The sequence below is a fragment of the Phaseolus vulgaris genome, chromosome 10 (genome assembly GCF_000499845.2).
Source record: "Phaseolus vulgaris cultivar G19833 chromosome 10, P. vulgaris v2.0, whole genome shotgun sequence".
Taxonomy (NCBI): Eukaryota; Viridiplantae; Streptophyta; class Magnoliopsida; order Fabales; family Fabaceae; genus Phaseolus; species Phaseolus vulgaris.
This window is the reverse complement of record NC_023750.2, coordinates 2,965,442-2,985,171: the sequence shown is the minus strand read 5'-3', so window position 1 is coordinate 2,985,171 and position 19,730 is coordinate 2,965,442. Positions and strand designations below refer to the sequence as shown.

Sequence of the window (19,730 nt, the reverse complement as noted above, 5' to 3'; positions counted from 1 at the left end):
CTAGAGGCCGGGTTATGCAATCCTAACTTGCATTGCTATGAGTCTTTTTTTTGTATTTTTGGAGTGCGAAATTTGATGGGATTGGGTGATTAAAATAAGTGAAAGAAACCATGAAGTATTGGTGTATGAAGACTAATAATGAAGCTTAAGAGAGGTGAGGTCAAATCCTAAGAGGTTTTATACTAAAACAATTATAAATAAGTCTAGCAAAGAGTAAGTTGAGTAAGAGACTGATTGAGACTGAAATTTTGAGCAATTCAATAGTCCATTCAAAACTAATTTACAAGGGGGCTAACACTGGTATTTATAGTGCTAAGGATGACATTGCGGGGCGGGCCATGCAGGGATGGTATTGAACATAGAAACTTGACCATTGTTCATTTCTAATTATATAATTTCTATGACTTTAACAATTTAACTTTTGTAATATTTGTATGAACTTATTTAGTTGAAGTGCTTTGAAGTTATATAATTCTCATTCACTACTAAATGTAGTTATTTAAGTGTTGTGGACTTATTTGTTTGAACTACTTTGAGTAATTATATTATTGAAATATTTTTTTCATATGAAGTAAACTCTTACGAATTTATGAGTTGAGTCTACAGAGCTCCCACGAATCTACGTAAACTCTTGAGTTTGATAATCTTTATCGGGTTTTAAGGGACAATGTTTGGCTATTAAACAACATTGTAAAGTTATCTTTCAAATTTCTCAAATCAAGAAATTTTAATTTTGTTATATGTAAGTAAGATTCTTTGGTGTCATAGCTTAGTCTCTTTGATTTCTATCTAATTTGTTAATTTCACCATCAATCTTGGTTAAAATATTCATGAATTATATTCCATTTGTGAACATTTTATTGAAATATGATATTTATGTGTAAAGTTTCCATTATAAAATAATGGATTTTATTGAGAATCATGATAAGAACTATGTACATTATTCTTCAAACTATTTTGCTATTGTTTAATTCCTTGGTCAATTATAATCTCAACAACAACTCTACTTTATCTCATTAAGAAATTTATAGTTGGAAAGTATAGTGTTTTAGTGGGTGTTGTCTTTTATGTCTTGTTAAAATGCAGTATAATTCAGTTCATAATACAATTATTTAGGTTGGTTTCTAGTAAATAGTTCTTCTTATATTCCGAATTTTAAATTTCGAAAAGTTTATAAATTATAAATTTTAAAATAAAAACAAATAAACCCTCCATCTTTTAGCGAGGTGTAATTTTGAAATTAAAATAAAATTGATATCTTTAATCCGTAGATTAAATAGACCGATTAAAATTTGAAGGTTATGGAATGAGTTACGGATTTTGGGAGACGCTACTATTTTTCCCCTATTGTGTGATACGGTGCCGTTTAATGTTTTCCCAACGGGGCGCCAAAAGAAATAAGCTGAAATCTAGAGGATCCCTTTCATCCTTCGTTTCGTACCATTTTTATTTTCCTCTCTTCGCAAAATCAAAACCTCTCTCAACTTTTCCAATTCTGAAAACCTTTTCCCTTTCCTTTGAACTCCATTTTCCTCAGAAAACCCCTCCATTGTTTACCTTTCACAATTCAACAACCTTTCGCCACCAACAAAAGGGGTTTTAGGGTTTTCTTCATCTGCCACGCTTTTCGCATTGCGGTTCCCTGCACCTTCCTCAACAAGGCCTCCGTCTATCACTTCCATTCCGTTTTACTCTCTCTTTCTCTGTTTCTAAATTAGGGTTGATAGGTTTGGGGCTGATTCTTCTTCCGATTTCGAACCGAGTGAATCGCGGAAAATGTACGCTGATCGCGTGGAGAATGGAGGGCGGAGATCCGTGAAGGAACGCCTAAATGGGAATGGTGTCAGTGGCCCCACTCGGCAGCAGCACCAGCGTCAAATCACCGGCAAAAGGTTTGCAATTCTTACTTCATCGTGTTTTTGTGATGGTTTTCAATGCTTTTGGCGACGTTTTGAATTCGGCTGTGGTTTCGCCGTGTTTCTTGATATTGAGGAAAAATGTGGTGGCCGATTTGACCACAATTCTGGTGGTGGCACCTTTGTGACTGTGGTGCATGTAGAGGTTGTATGATTCCCGATTGTTGATTGAACTAGTTTCGGAAAAGATTATAGGTTGGATTGGTATGGTATATATGTCGTCGATATATAGTCATTGAAAACATAATTGATTATGTTGATAATGTTTTTATTTATATTTACAATTTTTTTATTGTAATAATAAATAAAATTAAATTAGTGATAATATGTATTTTCACCCACTGTTACTCTCTTTTATTTAATTCAAATAACTTTATTTTCCATTTTCTTTCCCTTGTTTTTTTTTTTTCCTTTTCCACTCCCTCACTGTCCATCACCCATCCACAAAATGCCTGAAATACTATGATCAGAAGTGGTATTTTATATACAAACTAGGGTGTATGATCAGTTTTGGTTCTTTTTTGCCACCCTGAGTTAATGAGGGGCAAGTGTGCTAGTTCTTATAGCTGCTGGTCATCCAGTTAATTCCGTCATATTTGTCCGTCTTTAACAACTACCTATGAGCTAACTGTATGAAAATGAGAATTCTTCATTGAGTTCATTTGATGAATGTAAATTACACATAATAGAACACTCTTTTCACGTTTGTCTCAGTGGTCATTTTTGTCACAGTTAATAGAGGGGCCACCCAATACCTCTTCTCTTCTCAATTGCCCACTTCCTCTCCCATACTCTCTGCTTTTATGCAATTTCTTTAATTGAATTTATACCTTCTTTACTTCTATGTTATATACTGTGTTATCAATAGCTGATTGTGGTAAATGGCAGAAGCTAAAACTTCTTTATATTGTATACAGTGGATAGTGCTGCAGTCTGCAGCTAAATTGTGGAAATCGCATAGCTGTTCAAAAACAAATCTATTATGTGTATAAAAATTTAATTTTTATGCAAATAAAAATAATCTGCATAAAAAAATTGGCATAATAATAACTTATAATGGAAAGCCATTTAGTGGTTAAATTAAAATAAAAAATTTAAGTTATATGCAAATTAAAATAAGGTGCATAAAAATTGGCAAGAGAAAAAGGTCAAAGTTGAAAGACACATGTGTGATCAAACAAGAAAAAACAGGATACTAAAAGATTATATATGAGGAGAGATTGGCATAGTACCAATTGAAGTAAAGATTACAGGAAATCCATTAAGGTGAGAAGAGTAGTATATATTCTTTTTAGTTCTTTTGAAGAGGAGAGAGAGGCCAAAAAGGCACGAAAGAAAGTGGTAAGGAGGGAGATCTCATGGTAAATAAAATGACTGAAACTTTGTTATTTTACTTAGCCAAATGACATCAAGTGATCTATACATTAGACTTTATTGTTCCCCTCCACTTGACCTTTTGCTCATGAGTCATAAACCCACTGCCATTCCCTTTATTTTTCCTCATAGAATCTAGTAATATGTATGAGGGTATCTGTCAATAATCCCTTGAAAATTATAGGTTTCTGGTTAAGTGTTACTGCAGTGCAGATTAAGAGATGACCTAGTTGCAAAATATTGGGTGAATTGATTATTTTTTCTTTTCTGGTCTGATGTATTATTAGATTTCAGTCTTGTGTGGAGGATATTTCAAATTTATTCTGTTGCTTTTTCATGTAAACATAAACTTGTGCCTCAGATTGGGCATGTACAGGTTTACGTCATTTGTGTTTTACTGTGTTTACTGTATTCTCTTTTTGTATATACTCAGAATATAAGTTTTTTTGTCTACCTGATCATTCTGCAAATAACAGTTACACAAATTAGATTATTTGGCAAGTTTTACTATGCATTCAGGGTGCACAATTTCATATCATATGTTAGCATTGTAATTTCAAAGTTACAAGCATTGTAGTCAGAATGTACCTATGGTTATATGGGAAGTTGAAACCAAGATGAGAATAGTGCCAGGATAGTTCTTTAGTGGGGTGGATTTGCCACTATGGACACCTCTATAGCAGAGCGTTTCAGTGTTGTGGTTGACAGAGTGGCTGGAATAGTTGCTGAATCAGCCAAGATAGTGGGGCTATAGCATCTTCTAAAAATAACCTTTAAATTAGGTCTGGTTGGTAGGATTGGAGGGCTTTTTGTGCAATTTTTTTTATTCAATAAAAAGGTCGGCTTTAGCTTACGCCATTTTTTCTCTCCTCTTTGGTGAATATGTTTGACTTTTTTACTGAATAAAGTGCTGTTCTATCTGCACAGGTCTATTTTAACTTTTGTCTTTAGTAAAGCGCTGTTTTTCTCCTGTTTACAGATGCTTTATATTACTTTTAAGTTTTTTTTTATACTTAAGAGACACCACTTCTTTCTTTTCTACCACAACCGTCACTCTGTTTCTTTGCTCCCTTTTATATGTGAATGATTCTGTTTGTGTGAAGAGTTGTTGTGGCAGATATATATTTATGATTCTGTCATTTAAGAAGTTGTTACATATTTAATTAATCTAATGCATGGTTATGTGAAGAGTTCTTGTTATATACTGAATATAAAAAGTTTCTGAAAAAGCCCTCTAATACTACCTAGAAGACCTATTTTTAAAGGCTTTTTTTCTTTAACCGCTATCTTGGTTGCTGCCTCAATGTCCATAACACAACATTCCATTATCGAGGTGTCCATGGCAACCAAGGGCTGCCCTGCTAAAGTGCTATCCTGGTGCTATAATACACTATTCTCAGCCATGATAAAAAAAACATAGAAGATTGGTTGGCCCACTATACGCTATAGTGTTTTTGGGATCAGCCACTACGGTCCTATCCAGGATTTAAAACACTGATTGAAACCAACTTTCATGCATCTTTTTAGAATCTGCTTTTTCAGTGTACGTGAATGGGTACTGAAAAGGCTTTAGTTAGCATGCACATCAGTTGTTTGCATGTTTGTTGCGATAATAACTTAATGATATAATCAGAATAAATTTTTTTTTTCTTAAATTACAGGTCGAGGCAAGATGATAAGTGGGAACATGATCTCTTTGACGATGATGAACCACGGATCACTAGTATGGATTAAGCTATTCTCATATATGCAACCATTTGTTGCTACTGTTTGGATGCCAATAGGTTTTTTTATTGGTTTTGACTGTTTGTTAATGGCTTGTGATTGTGAAGATCGCAAGGTTAGTTCTCAAGATCTACGTCTCAAGCTTCAAAGGAAAGGTCTTCAACCTGCATCTCAGAGTGGAAAGAGTTATGCTCCAAAGATGCGAGATCTCCGTGAAAGGCTATCAGGGACAATGACAGTACAACCTACAAATAGAGATCTGCCAAAATCAAAAGCTGTTAAACCAAGCAGTAAAAATGTTGGTGTTGAGGCCCCTGCAGCGCAGATCAAAAGGCCAGCTGAACCAGCTCCTAAAAGGTCACGGAAGGTATTATTCTTGTTATATAATATTTTTAATCGTCAATTAGAACTTTTTTTTGCCTGCAATTTTATTGCACCTATTCGTGCACACATTTGTATATCGTATTACATTTCCTGTTAAACAAGTGATGTATATTGTCATATTGTAGGACATTTATGCTAGAAGAACTGATCTGGAATCTGTTTGAATTTCTTCCTTTATAGTTCTTTGAGTAGGTATATTGCATAGATGGCCTCTAGTGTGTGCAACAAGACCGGATGGATGTAGATTATAAATACAGATGGATGTAGAGTATATATTTTCTTTAGAAAATTACTGGGATTAACAACCAAGTATAGGTTACAAGAGCCATAACTTTATATTATTTCTTTTATATAATATAAAAGAGTATTATAATATTTCTTTTATATTATATATTAACTGAAATTTTAACCATTTAATTTAGCAAAAATGAAGTTCATCCAAATTTGATTGAGTATGATAGCCCAATTGGTCGAAGTCCTAAAATGTCACAATTTAAAAGCTGGGAGACATAAATGAATTGAAATTACAGGATCTTTGTCAGAGATAGTTTTGCTCATGATGAGGACTAAATATTTGCTGGGGAAAATATGGTACTGCTGGTGAGTTGTAATATTGCCAAAGACAAACATTTGTTATAGTAGTGGTAGTGTTTTTTTTTTTTTTTTTTTTTTTTCTGGTGGAAGGAGGTGAAAGGTGCATTGATTTGGCATTCAATCCACACTTTCTTGTTGGTTAAGATATATACATTAGATCTTGTACTATAATGGTGGATATGAATAGTTATTTTCGAATTTACTTTAAGATACTGGCATCAGATATTAAACTGTTAATTTACTTCTTGGTGGCCATTTTGTGTTCAATCGCATATGTATTTAGCTAATTATTTTGTTGTATTTGTAAATTTTTAATTTTCCTAATTTTTATGTTCATACTTGTCAAAACTAAATCATTTTCCCTCAGGTTTCTTTATGCAATTATGAACCTTTCTTTTTACTACAGAAAGGGAATTTAAAAGATATAAATTCTGGTTCTTGTTTTACAGGCTGATTCTTCAATTGATGAATTTTTGCGGTCCTTGGGTCTTGAAAAGTACCTCATTACTTTTCAGGCTGAAGAAGTATGTTATACACCTTTTAAACTTTTTTTGGCATTAGCGAAAGTTCATTGTTTTGATTCTTTTTTTATTTGACCAATCAAGGTCTAATATTTGTGCGAAAACTGTTTTCCAGGTTGACATGACAGCTCTCAATCATATGACTGATGAAGATCTCAAGGCTATGGGCATGCCAATGGTATGTGTTGAGCTAGTCTTGGAATTTTTGTACTTCTCATGTTTTTCTGTTTCCAATGGAATGTTTTGCAGTTCCATTGATAATGCGACTCATGTCCATGCCTGCTACTTGGAATGTGTCCTATACTCTGCATTTTTTATGGAATTCTTATGTTCTAAATTGACCCTATTTATGTGTCAATGTGCAATATTTACTGCACTTTAATAATTAGGTTCATTTGAAGTATGTAACTGTACATTTTTAAGGGTGTCCCTTCAAATAAGTAGCTGATTTTGGATAAGACTAGGCATTTAGCTTCCATGATAAGGTTCTTAGGAAGTGAACCTTAAGCCTAATACATCCTCACAAAGTTGGCTTCGGAAGGTGGGGTTTGCACCTACTTATACATTATAATTTGGTCATATCTCTAGTTAATATAGAATCTCCATTAGATGTTAGGCAAATAGTTATTTTAGAAAAGTGCCCCTTGCATGTTGAGGGATTTGAGTCATGATACATTTAAAGCATTTTACAACAATTCTGTAAAAGTCAATGATACTATGAAAAACTCTCTCTTCCAAAGGGAAATATGCTTAAATGGCCTCATTAAAGATAGTAATTGTTTAGGAGTGAAGTACCAAATGTGATTGATAGGGTCCCTGAAAGAAATTTGTTTACACACTAGTCCCTAAATATCCTTTGGGCAAGTTAGTCTTTTAGTTAGTAACTATTAATTATGTTCACCTTCCAAGTTAAGTGCCTTTTTGGCAGTCTTTATATCTCCTAGGGGGCATGCCTCCTCGTTTAAGATGTCAGAAACTGAAGTCCTTTAATTTCTTTTAACTGAAAAATTGATTGGTTGTTGAAATGGGGTTATGGAATTGTTTCAGTGCTATGTAGCCCCTAACAACTATGCCCCAATCCTAAACCTCTAATATTGTGTCCAATTTCAATCCCTAACCTCTTCTTGGCACCTCAATCCTTCAAAACCTAGATTCCCAAGTCTCATATTTCTCACCCTGTTGAGACTTCTCTCACCTCACCCCACCCCATCCCAAACATGATCATTCACGTGAACAAGAATCCCCCACCATACCCTTTCACTTCAACTAGGCCTCCAACCCTAACTACTCCTACACCCCTTTTTGCTATGCCATTATGGTTAGTTACAACATCCAAGAGTTTCAACACTTTGATGGGTATTTGGAGAGATGTGAATTTTGAGAGACACTGGAGTGGTGGAATGAGGATGTTCGTCAAATGCTGTGACCTACAATGCATTGATTGAAGGTCTTTGTTTGATCGGAAATGTGGATGAGGCAAAGAAGATTACACGTGGGAAGGGGTTGTGTATTAAGGGAAAGTCTGATGAAATGAAACTGTTAAGCATTTGAGGGAAATGGTTAGCCATGGGATGAAGTCAGATGTTAAAGCATATGGGATTTTTTTAAATGAGTATTGCATGCAAGATTGGAAAACCAAGAGAAGCAGTATCACTTCTGAGGGAGATGGTGGTGAGGGGTGTTAAACCAAGTGTGGCAAGCTTCAATACACTGTTAGAGTTCTTATGAATGAGAAGATTGATAAAGGAGTTCTTCTTTTGAAGCAGATGCGTCCAATGGGATGCTCACCCAACTTCTTGTCTTATTGATGCAATCAGATTGATGAAGGGCCTTATTTTCTGACTCATTTAACTTATATCTCAAACAATGCCAACTAAGTGAGAAAGGCAGCCACCATGGCACCTAATTGAACATATGGCCTTCTATTAATAGATTTTCTATGAAATGACTAACGTACCCAACAGAGAAAAAATGCATTGTAGGTGCACAGACAGGAATAGTCGGGAAGAGTCTGTAAAAGGTTGGAGTTGAAGCTCATTAGTGCAGTATTAATAATGCAGCTCAATAGTGCAGTATTAATAATGCAGCTCAATACTGCACTCTGCCCTCCATTTCTTTTTGGCTCTAATGCTCTGTTCTTATTTTGCATTCTGTGGTCTTCATTTTTTTCATGGTTTTACACTTTTCTGTTTTTCTTTAGTGTTCTTTTTTTTGTGTGTTTTATATTTTTAATATAGGTGTTATTTTGGCTTGCTGCTATGAATAGCCATCCGCCATTAACAATGATGCAAGTTTTTGGTGGGGAATAACAGTAAAAATGGGTTTGGGAGATTAAATAATGAAGCTACTCAGCATAGGGTGCTGGAATCAGAATTTGACTCTCAGATTCAGAATCCTTTCTATAGAGGAAATTGCTGATCTGGTTTTGGATGTTGGGCTAGAAATGAAATGGACAATGGTTAGTTGATGATTGATAACTTGGAAGAGTAAATTTCTGAAGTTCCAGCTAGGAAAATCCCATGTGCCTTTTTTGGGATTCTGGAGAAGTTGGAGAGAAAGTAGCTTATCTAGATAGCTGGAACGATCATCATCAGTTTGATTTGAAATTTAAAAGGATAAAAATCAAAGCTCTTCCAATAGTTGGAAAATCAGCCCAGAGTAGCTGGAGAGAAAATAGTTAGCTAGATAGCTGGAACAATCATCATCTGTCTGATTAGAAATTAAAAAAAATACAATCAAGTTCTTCCAAAACAATAGTTGGAAAATCAGCTCAAAGATACTGGAGAAGTTGGAGAGAAAATAGCTTAACTAGATAGTTAAAATGATTATCAGTCAGAGAAAATTCCTGGCAACCAAATCAGGTTCGTCCTTCTCAAAACCATATTTGAAAGTTCCAAACTGGAATTACTGGAGACCAAAAATTTTGGAACTTAAAAAATGATATTTTGGTAGATATAATTCTAGTGTGAATCTGGGACAAAGCTAAGAGCAGTGCTTCAGAGCAAATTCAGGTCTGGTACATCTGGGTAAAGTTGTGGCAAGTGCATTTAGGTCAAAGATGGGCCAGTGTGTCTGAGAAAAGTCGAGGCCAGGCATTTGGGAAAAACTGGGGTGGTTTTGGAAATTTGGTATCTGATCTGAACATCTAGGAAAAGTCAGGGCTAGTGCATCTGTGAAAAGCCGGGGTTATTGTATCTCAGATATTTTCATGTAATTCCTATTTTCAATGTCATACGTAATGTCACAGCAATAAATCTCGCTTTTAGACAAGTCCACTAGTTATCAAATACTCCCTGTAATATCTAATTCAAATTTTTTTATGCACGGCAGTTATGAAAAGTATTAATAACATTTATTTACTTTTATATAGAAAGCATCTAACCGCTTCGTCTCTAGACTATTGTGGGATGTACAGATTTAGTTCTGAAACCAGTTCTCATTTCTTTTTTGCATTGCTCGGTAGTTTCCTTTTTATGGAATGACCTTTAAGCTTTGTTTGGATGATGAAAGATTTTGAGAAGTAGTGGTGAAATAAGTATGAGAGAAAAGATAATTAGTAGAAAATGGGTAGATTTTCAAGTTGTTTGGGTTGAGAGAAGTAGAAAATAAGGAGAGAATGAGAATTGAGTGTATTGTAAAAACATATTTGCTCCAATGAATATATTTACATTGTAAAAAATTTGAGGGGTTAGCAAATCATCGGTGTTTTGGTAAAAAAATTCTTTGCCTCAAGGATCTCTAAGAGTTCCTGCGTAATAATTTTAGAGTATTTGGCACTAGTAGATATTCTAAGAGGATTTGGTGCTGTTCTCTATTTGTAGTTATCTGGTACATCTAATCGGGGAAAGAAATGGTAGAATCTTAATTGTCGTCAGTTGCCTTGAGAGTTTATTTAGGATTTGAACGGTTCAGTAGCTTTTGTGATGTTTTACTAATGCTCCTTTTAGGGTTGTATATTTTCTAGGCCTCCTGAGATATTGGTTGCTGTATTGCAAGTTACTTGTTAGGTATTTTTACCCGTTTATTTTGGTATACTTCTAGATGATTTCTTTTCTTCTTTCATTTGTATCTTCTAGCTTAAACTATTTGTAATAAAAAAAGTCGACTTGATTTCTTTTTCCCCATGTCCAAATATCTCGAAGTTGGTTTAGTGTCCTTTGTCTTCCTAACTTCTAGTGATGTCACGGTAGGATTTTTCCTCTAAAAAGCTAGTTATATTTAATTGTGTCAAAGTTTGAGTACTACAAGACATACATACATACATACAATGTGTGTTTTTTCGGAAATTCTCCAACTAAAATTTAAATTTCGTATTGGTAACCCACACATGAAGTCCTATCTTTTGATAGAAAATAAAAAAAACCTCGTATAGTATATTGCTTGTCATGTTTTTTACATTTTAATGGTTATGATATTATTCTTCCGTTCCTTATGCTCTTTTGATTTGTAATTCCCATGTTTAGTTAAACACATTATGGTTACGCTTTGTTTTTTTCCAGGGACCAAGAAAGAAGATACTTTTAGCATTGGAGTCGAAAGTCTAACATGTACTGGAAATTATTGATGTTCTTAGCTGGATAAACTTGTTTATGGACGGTGGTGGGTGATCAGGATCTAAAAACCAAGTGTAATAGCATAGGTGTTTGATTATTTTCCCCTTATTTTGCCATTAATGAAGATAGTTTTGGAGTTTATTAACCCGTCAATATCCTTAAACTCTTTTAATTGTACCTTTGAATCAGTAGGATTTCATGAGGATGTGCTGGATGCCTCCAAAGCAGACGGTGTAATGATAGAATCAGTGTAAGAAGCTACTCTTCAATACTCCAAAATTGACACCAAAATCCTAAGTCAAGCATGGATGAACTAATTTGTTGCAAGTTACTAGGCCATTACTTGCTTGTTTCTAGTGATTTAAATTGTTGCTCCTGTAGTATTTATGTCAGGGTCCATTGCTGATATTCTCTTATAACATGGATAATTGGTGACACCTTTTTGCTTTTTAGTTGCACTTTGAAAGTAATCAGCTTATTTACAAGGTAGGTGTACAGTGGTAATATTGCACATATTTTTTAAATTTATCAAATTTTAATATATAAAGGTACAATTTTTAAGTTATTGCAATTAAGATCATTATAATGAATATATATTTTGATTAAATTAACTAATTAAATTTTAAAGTTTAAATAAATTGTGATTTTATATAAATTATGTACTATAGCAGTGAAAATATAGTTGGGATATAGTGCATGCATATCTATTTTTCATGTTTCATCTTTTTAAGCTAAAGGAATTGAGTTGTGGAGTAGTTGAAATGTGAAGTTAATTTTAGGACATGAAGTAATTTATATTTTTTCTTCTTTTGTGATTTTAAAATATGATTAACAATAAAATAGAAAAATAAAAGTGCGTATACTTTATTCTTTCTACAGTTATATACAATATCTTTTTTATATTAATAAATGGTATATATGTAATTGTTGTTTTACTTCATATATTAACGTGATGAATAATGCTATAATGTATAGTCTGGTATCTATTTTCACTATTTTATGTGCTAAGAGGATAATAATAACTTTTAATACGCACACGTGAAAGCCTCCTAAAAAATGAGGAAATTATTTATAACAAAATTATTAATGAGCAGAAATTGTGAGTAGAAGAAAATCACAGTTTACGTACAACTTCAGAAATAGTTTGTTAAAAATTTTGATTTTGTTAGAGAACAACGTGAAATCAAATTATAAAGTTTATGACATTAAATGGACGGTAATCATTTGTGATTATTAGACATGAATCGCCGAAAATATCAATAAAGTGAGACTCTTAGGTCAATCAAACAAGTAACAGAATCTCAAGTTTCATGTCAAGAAACAACATAACGAAGCTCGTACAAATAAGTAGAACACAAAAGTGTGCACTTAAAGAAACCACATTCAGCACCATGAGCAATCCTTAAAGGTGTTTGTCCAAAAATTCCATCAATTCAAAGTGATTCTAACTCCCGTTAGAAGACTTTACAAAGATAAGTCTAGAAGGTTTTCGTCCATTCACTCGTGAGGTCATGGCAATCACACTTCCATCTAGGTGGAAATGTTATAATATTAAGATGGGGATAGAAAGCATACGCAATCCAGGATAAACCTTTTCTCTAATGACCTAGTCATACATTAATCATACCTTGTAGAATCTTTCCAACCACGTTTACAATATCAACTCTATAGTGGTTTACTTTGTGTCCAAGAATTCAATACTCTTTCAAAATATTTTGAACTAGATTCCATCTTATCATAATCATATACACAATACTTACCGTCTTGCATCAAGATTCTTTTGTAAATGGTTTGTTAATCTACCAACTTAGAGAGACATGGATGAACTTTGCTTTGTGAATATTTAGTTTGATATATAACTATTGAAGAAAACCTTAAAATGTGAAAATGATTTAAAAATAATATACCAGCTTCATCTTCCTCTAATGTTTCTCTTTCATTTTCGACAATCTCGAAATAGCAACCCACGAGGAGCTATAAACATATACATCACTCAATGCTAGTAGAGACACAATCATCACAATCATAAAGAAGCTTTCAATCACAAGTTGTAACTGATACCCCTAGCTTTTCGCTCTCCTCCACATCCTGACCTGAACAAAAGATGCAAATACCATCAAAATATTGGCACACGACCAATGAATTCTACCTGAAACACAATTAAAGACCTTATATGCATTAAAGCTCTAAATCACTTTGTATAAAATAACAATGTTGGAAGAGGTCGAGGGTGAGGAGAGGATGTAGTAAAGGAAATCATAATGGATTTCAAGAAAGAGGTCAAGGAAACACCAAGATGACAATGGAAATCAATCATCCAATCAGGACCAAGCACTAGAGACTAAAGTACTGGACCTTTCCAATAATGTCCTAATCGATGAAAATCAACCTTGTGAATAATGTCTCATTGTAGAGTTGATGGGTTAGGAAACCTTAACCCTACAACTGAAATTTAAGGAAGATCTTCCTATTTTTAATAAGACAAATTTCTAGTTGGGTTACACCCTACTCAATGCATTAAAGTAGGGCAAGCACAAAGTTGCACACTCCACAATAAATTGAGAAAGTATTGACTTGAAACTCTTATCTGTTTGCTTGGAGTTCGATAGATATGTCAGACATTTCATGTGTCATTAGCTCATTATTTTTCCTTAGGCAAAACCAATATCTTAGAGGAAGATAAATTCTAGAGAAAAACGTTATCAAGTAGTTAACCTAGAGCTCAACAAGTTCTTGAAAGCCAACTTTATAAGGGAAATCATGTACACTACATGGCTCGCTAATGCAGTCATGATCAAGAAATCTAACAACCAATGAAAGATGTGCATTGATTATACAGACTTAAATAAAGTATGCCCAAAATATACATTTGTTGAGCATAAATTGGTTTTTTGGCAACATGACCAAATATGAGTTCCTCAGCTTTCTAGATGTCTATTTTAGGTACAATCAAATTAGAATGTGTTAAAGAAAAGTCCAACACTCATTATTTTGATTAAAACATGGTCATGCTTCATTTGTAAGACAATAATCTTAGTTCAACAATAGATCATGTAAGATGCAAGTGTTCATCTGTCACACGATACAACATTATGTTGTCTTTGTTTATGCTTGATAAAGTATGGGTATGCTCATATGGCACACACAAATTTAGGCTAACCTCGTATTGCAAAGAATGTGAATTACTTTCATCTACCAAGAAAATCCATTTAAGCACAAGTCACACCAATGATCTCTTGGATGAAGAGTTAAAGTCATTTTTTTCAATAACTCTCTAACACAAACCTATGTTATTTATTGACCAAGTCAAATTCGAATAAATGTTAATATCATTCTTAAAATAATATTTTTCATTTAAATAGTGTTTTCTTTAGAATTTCTTCCGGATAACTCTTTTTACCTTTATTTAAAGGTATTTTTTTCTTATATTTGCAACATTTAGTTTTCATCTTTCTCTTTATTGTTTTACTCTTAATTTTTTTAGCACATATATTTTTCTTTTTGCTATATTATCTATTAAAATGAAATAAATATCATAACAAAATTTAATACAAAACACACAACTTAGTTATTTTTAAATTATTAAAAAAACATGAACCATTTTCCGAAAAACTAAATCATACAACATCTTCAACAATCCCTAGCAACCTAAAACTCAATATGTAATGTGTTCTTGGCATTTGGAGGAGATACAATGTCTTCAACAATCCCTAATTGCATAAATAATTGTCATATTTTCAACAATAAAATTAAAAAATAATTATAATTTATAAAATTTTGACAAATATTAGAATAATAAAAATAAAACCGATAAAAGGTGTTTACATGAAAACCGATTATAACAAGAAATCTTCTTTATTAATACTTATACTTATATATTTAAAAAGTAATTATTAATACTATATATTACAGAAATCTTCGCCAGAGATGTGATCCGTTAGATACATCCAAGGGTCCAAATCAATGCGAGAGGGTGACACCAACAACAAGTACAGAGACTTGAAGAAGAAGAAGAAGAAGAAGAAGAGAGCGAGCGGAACAATCCAAACCCGGAACTTCCCATGGATGCTACCGAATCGCAAACGGATCTGCAGAACCGACCCGGAATCTTCATCATAGGATCCTCCAACGTTGGCAAACGCACCATCATATCTCGTAACTCTCTATTTCTCTTCACCTTGCTTCAACTTATTCTACTTAACAAATCTTTAATTAATTTTAGGTTTTTATTATTCTCTCTCTTGCAACTGTTTTAAATTAAATCTTCAGCATGTTTCGTGCATTATTATAAATATTTTCAATTTTAATTTGTTATTATGCTTGGGATTTTAACCTAGATGTTCTGGTATTACTTATTGACACTAACTTTAATTCTTTGTTATGCATGCTGTATCGTTTCCAGATAATTTTTTATTGTTATTATTTTGAGGGGTGAAACTGAAATTTGATATATGATTTTGCTGGTGTTGAGCATAGGATTGACCTCTGTCGATGTTGAGGATGCTTTTGATTCGGCTTCTGAAGTGAATGTCCATGGGTATGTTCACCCTGAATTATTTTATCTATCTTTTTTGGTTATGATTTTTTTTTTTTTTGAATTTTTGGGTGTGTTTGTTATAAATGTGGAATGAACAGGTGGACTATCAATAATAAGTACTATACTGCTGATGTTTCTGTATGGATGGCTCATCTTCGTGATGATTTTTCTGCTGGAAACATGCCTGTGTTTCGACGCATGACTGCATTGGTGATGGTTTTTGACATGAATGAAGTTAGTTCCTTCACTTCATGATTGTCCTTTGATTTGTTTATGTTGTTGATTACTTAATGTTTGCTTTTCATGAGGGTTTTATTTTGTATTCACTGCTTATTGTTTGGGTTTTACGTGTGCAGAAGAATTATTCTTGTTTTCTGTGTGCCTTGGTATGCATTAGTGGTGACAATTACATGTAATGTATCTTTAATTTACCCTTTTTGTGCAGCCATCTTCCCTGGCTGCACTTCGAGAATGGGTGTCTCACACTGATATTCAGAACTTTGAGATATTACTGTGTATTGGAAACAAAGTGGATCTGGTTTCTGGGCATCCAGCTCATGCTGAATACAGAAGGCGGTTGCTGAAACTAGAAGACTCTGCTGTTGATAGTTATTCAGAAGAGTACGGAATATCTGAATCAGAGGGAACTAGTTTATTGGGGGATGAGGCACCATCATGGGACATTAGAAGGTCCTGTCTGGAATGGTGCACTGATCACAATATTGAGTTCATTGAGGCATGTGCTTCCAATGCTGATTTTGACAAATGTAAATAGCCTGTCTATAACATATTGCATTTAACTCTGAATTTTGCTTTGACAAATGCTCCGTTTTAGATGTGGATGAGTCATACTTATAGTACATTATTAAAGAGAGAGGAAGGTAGGTGACTTAGATGACAATGAATTATTTGGAAGATGATAAATGATAGATGGTTGTATAACGCATCATATCTTTTTCTGCTTCCCATTAGGGATAGAATGATGAACATTGAAAACTATTTTCAGATTATATGATTTCTACTCAAATTTATTTTACAGGTTTGTCCATAGATGGTGATTTACAGGGAGTTGAACGTCTTTATGGTGCACTTTCTGCTCATATGTGGCCTGGAATGGTATTGAAATCTGGTGATAGGATAAATCATCCATCATTTCTTGAGAAAGAGGGTATTTTTTTTATTTTTTATTTTTGTTCTTTGAAGCATGCTACTTGCGACTTTTGACAAAGTAGAATAAATGCAAGCATTAATTTTGGTTTATCCTTTTTCCCAGAGTTATCTTCAGAAGAATCTGACTATGAACCAGATTATGAAGTATTATCTGCTGGTTCGGCTGATCCCTGGGATGAAAGTGAACAAGGATGGGTTTCTGCCTCTTCCTTAGATGCAGGGGGGTCAGCTTCTCAAAACAATCCCAGTGCAGAGGGTCCACAGGTGAATGGAATTACAACTGATAAAGAGTCTGCGCCCACAACTTCAAGTGCTGCAATTCAAGATGAGAGTAAGAAGGATGTGCTGCACAATATCATGGGTTCTGAAGGAGATGAGAAGGCAGACGAGGGTAAATGTCTTGACTTAGAGGATTTGGAACATTTGATGTCTGAAATTGGGAATATGCGTGCAGGCTTAAGATTGATGCCTGATTTTCAAAGAAGGGAAATGGCTGCAAAGCTGGCCATGAAAATGGCTTCCATTTTTGGAGGAGACAGTGACGAAGAGAAAATTTAGTTGATTTTGGATGTAAGCTCAGTGATTTAGTTATAGGTGTAAGGTTAGATAGATGAATGTCATTCTGGGTACCTTTGTATGGGCCATCACATGGAAAGAAGGAGATGAGCAACCTCTGTTGCACAAGAACCAGGGGCACCTTTTTCATGCTTCTGCTCTCTGTTACTCTTGGTCACTGCTGATAATGATTTAAGATCAATTCTTCCTGTTTTCTTTACACGCAGTTTCATAGTTCGTGTTTTGCTGAGCAGAACATTTTGTTCAAAATTTCCTGGTAATTAACATGGTGGTGATGTTGTGATAAACTGTGTCAGGTTACTTGCTGCAATTGTAAGTGGAAAACAGATTGAAAACTCATACATGAAAATTTACCAATCATAGCAATTGATATAATTGGAACCTTACTTGATGCATATTTATCAGTGGCAGAGTAGTTTTCCCAATTCTTTTATGGTGTTGCACTGAGATCACTAACTTGGATTCAAGCCTTCCTATCAAATACAAGCATTCCAAGACAATTCTTTATCCTTTTGTTAATTTTACAATTTCTAGGAAATTTAAATATGTTGGGATTTGAATTATTTTTATTTTAAATTGTTTAATCTTTTAAATATTTTATTTTGAATGAAGCAATTCAAATGAATTCAATTTTTTTTTTATTTGGATATAATATTTTAATGATGTCATTTTAAAAAAATCTTTGTAAATATTGACCAAAAAAAAGTAACTACAACCAATTTCAACAAAAGAGAAATTTGGTTGACATCTATCGAAAAACATTTTTACTGACCAGTAAAACAACTATAGTAATCTCAATAGTATCAAATAAAAAATAATTTACATTAACATGGACTAAAATACTTTGTCCGAAAGTCAATCAAAAAAGCATGACTTATATTAATAAAAAAAAATAACTCAAACTTAAAATATCATGATTGTCATTTGTCAAAAACATAATTAATAATGACAAGGAAACATTCAATTTTCTCTCTCTTTTCCCTCTATATTACATACATACATATATCTTTGTGAAGGTTGGTGTCTATCTTTTCCATTAAAAAAAATATCTACAGTTTAATTATTCAGTTTTTACATATCTAAAACATTAATTTAAATACATAACTTTTTTATTAATTACATTTTTATAATTGCTTTAACATTTAAATTATGAAATTTAAAATTATATATAGACATTGCCCTAAATTTTGAAAATTGATTTAAATTATGCAACTTTCAATTTTGATCATCAACATTACTAGTGTACCAATGTTGCAATTTGAAAGAAAACGAAAATAGACAACATGATTAGCAATCAAATAATCATTCTTATATGAAACAATTGTCCCTTATGATTTGGATATGAATCTTGTGTCAAGAGAGTTATGTTGTGGTAAAGTTTCAAGAGGTTGTAGGAGATTTCTGTAAAATTTAAGAATTGTTTGTATGATGTTAGTAAAAACTTGAAATTAGTTAATTGACTTATTTAAGATTAATAATTGGATGCAAGTTTTTTATAAGAGTAATTTAGAATAATTTTTGTTATTTTCTTTTCCTTATCTCTTCCCAATTATATTTGATTTGAATTCATGTGGTATGATTATAGAAAAATTAAAAAAAATTAAAGTAACTTTTTCTTGTAGTTGAATATAGTTATCTTCAAAATATCTATTGACTTAAAGTTAATTTTTCATTCATTTGAAGATTTTTTTTTTCTTTTAGAAAATTTAGTTCACTCCCTTTTAAACTCAACTTATTTTACTAACATAAGGAATGTTTACAAACCACAAGACACCGACTAACCTTATTGAAAAAAAAATTCTAGACATTTAAATAAATAATTTTATAAACACTTTTAGGAGAAACAAATATTTTCTCCAATTAATTTTGTTCATAAATTTTTTAAATTTTTTAATATTTAACTTGTAAATACTGGTTTAACTCCATGTGATGGTTTTAGTAAGGAAATATGAAAAATATTATGAATTTAAGAGTGAGTAGGTAAATCCAGTTATAAGTCACATTGTCAATCATTTCTAAAACTATGTAGGGACCATAATATCAGCCAACTAATTTGTGAAAATTTGTATAGGATAAAATTATTTGTATGTATGGTTAAATCTTTAAATATACCACCTTGTATTGTTTGTCAGTCCTATTCAAATCAACATAAAACTTCATATGTCGTTCTGCCTGAACCAAATCTGCTTGTAATACCTGAGTAATTTCATCACGTGTCTTCATTGTATAGGCTACTGCTTATATTAAGGAATATGTATTTTGTATAGCAGTGGGAATGGAAGGAGGATATCCATAAAGAGCTTCAAATGGGTCAAATGTATAATTGTATGAAATTTGGTGTTGTACCACGATTTCGCAATAGGTAAATACACAGTCCACC

At 32.9% G+C, this 19,730-nt stretch overlaps 2 protein-coding genes across 4 annotated transcripts; both read left to right on the top strand.

Annotated features, from left to right (window-relative positions):
- Positions 1 to 1,301: 1,301 nt before the first annotated feature.
- LOC137818513 (uncharacterized) lies at positions 1,302 to 11,394 on the top strand. 3 transcript variants are annotated; one of them, XR_011082083.1, is made up of 7 exons: positions 1,369 to 1,892; positions 4,952 to 5,013; positions 5,123 to 5,382; positions 6,443 to 6,517; positions 6,630 to 6,692; positions 11,014 to 11,153; positions 11,260 to 11,394. XR_011082083.1 is itself a non-coding variant. In XM_068621983.1 (6 exons), exons 1-6 carry the CDS (start codon positions 1,777 to 1,779, stop codon positions 11,056 to 11,058), a joined length of 621 nt encoding a protein of 206 aa, XP_068478084.1. In that variant the 5' UTR covers positions 1,302 to 1,776; the 3' UTR covers positions 11,059 to 11,394. The 3 variants fall into 3 exon arrangements, 1 of the variants encoding a protein (XP_068478084.1); XR_011082082.1 differs by having other exon boundaries at positions 1,400 to 1,892; positions 11,257 to 11,394; XM_068621983.1 differs by having other exon boundaries at positions 1,302 to 1,892; positions 11,014 to 11,394.
- A 3,596-nt stretch (positions 11,395 to 14,990) lies between these two features.
- Positions 14,991 to 17,745, top strand: LOC137819690 (uncharacterized). Its single transcript, XM_068623608.1, has 6 exons — positions 14,991 to 15,222; positions 15,544 to 15,604; positions 15,703 to 15,838; positions 16,050 to 16,371; positions 16,644 to 16,772; positions 16,878 to 17,745. Exons 1-6 carry the CDS (start codon positions 15,129 to 15,131, stop codon positions 17,330 to 17,332), a joined length of 1,197 nt encoding a protein of 398 aa, XP_068479709.1. The 5' UTR covers positions 14,991 to 15,128; the 3' UTR covers positions 17,333 to 17,745.
- The last annotated feature ends 1,985 nt before the right edge of the window (positions 17,746 to 19,730 follow it).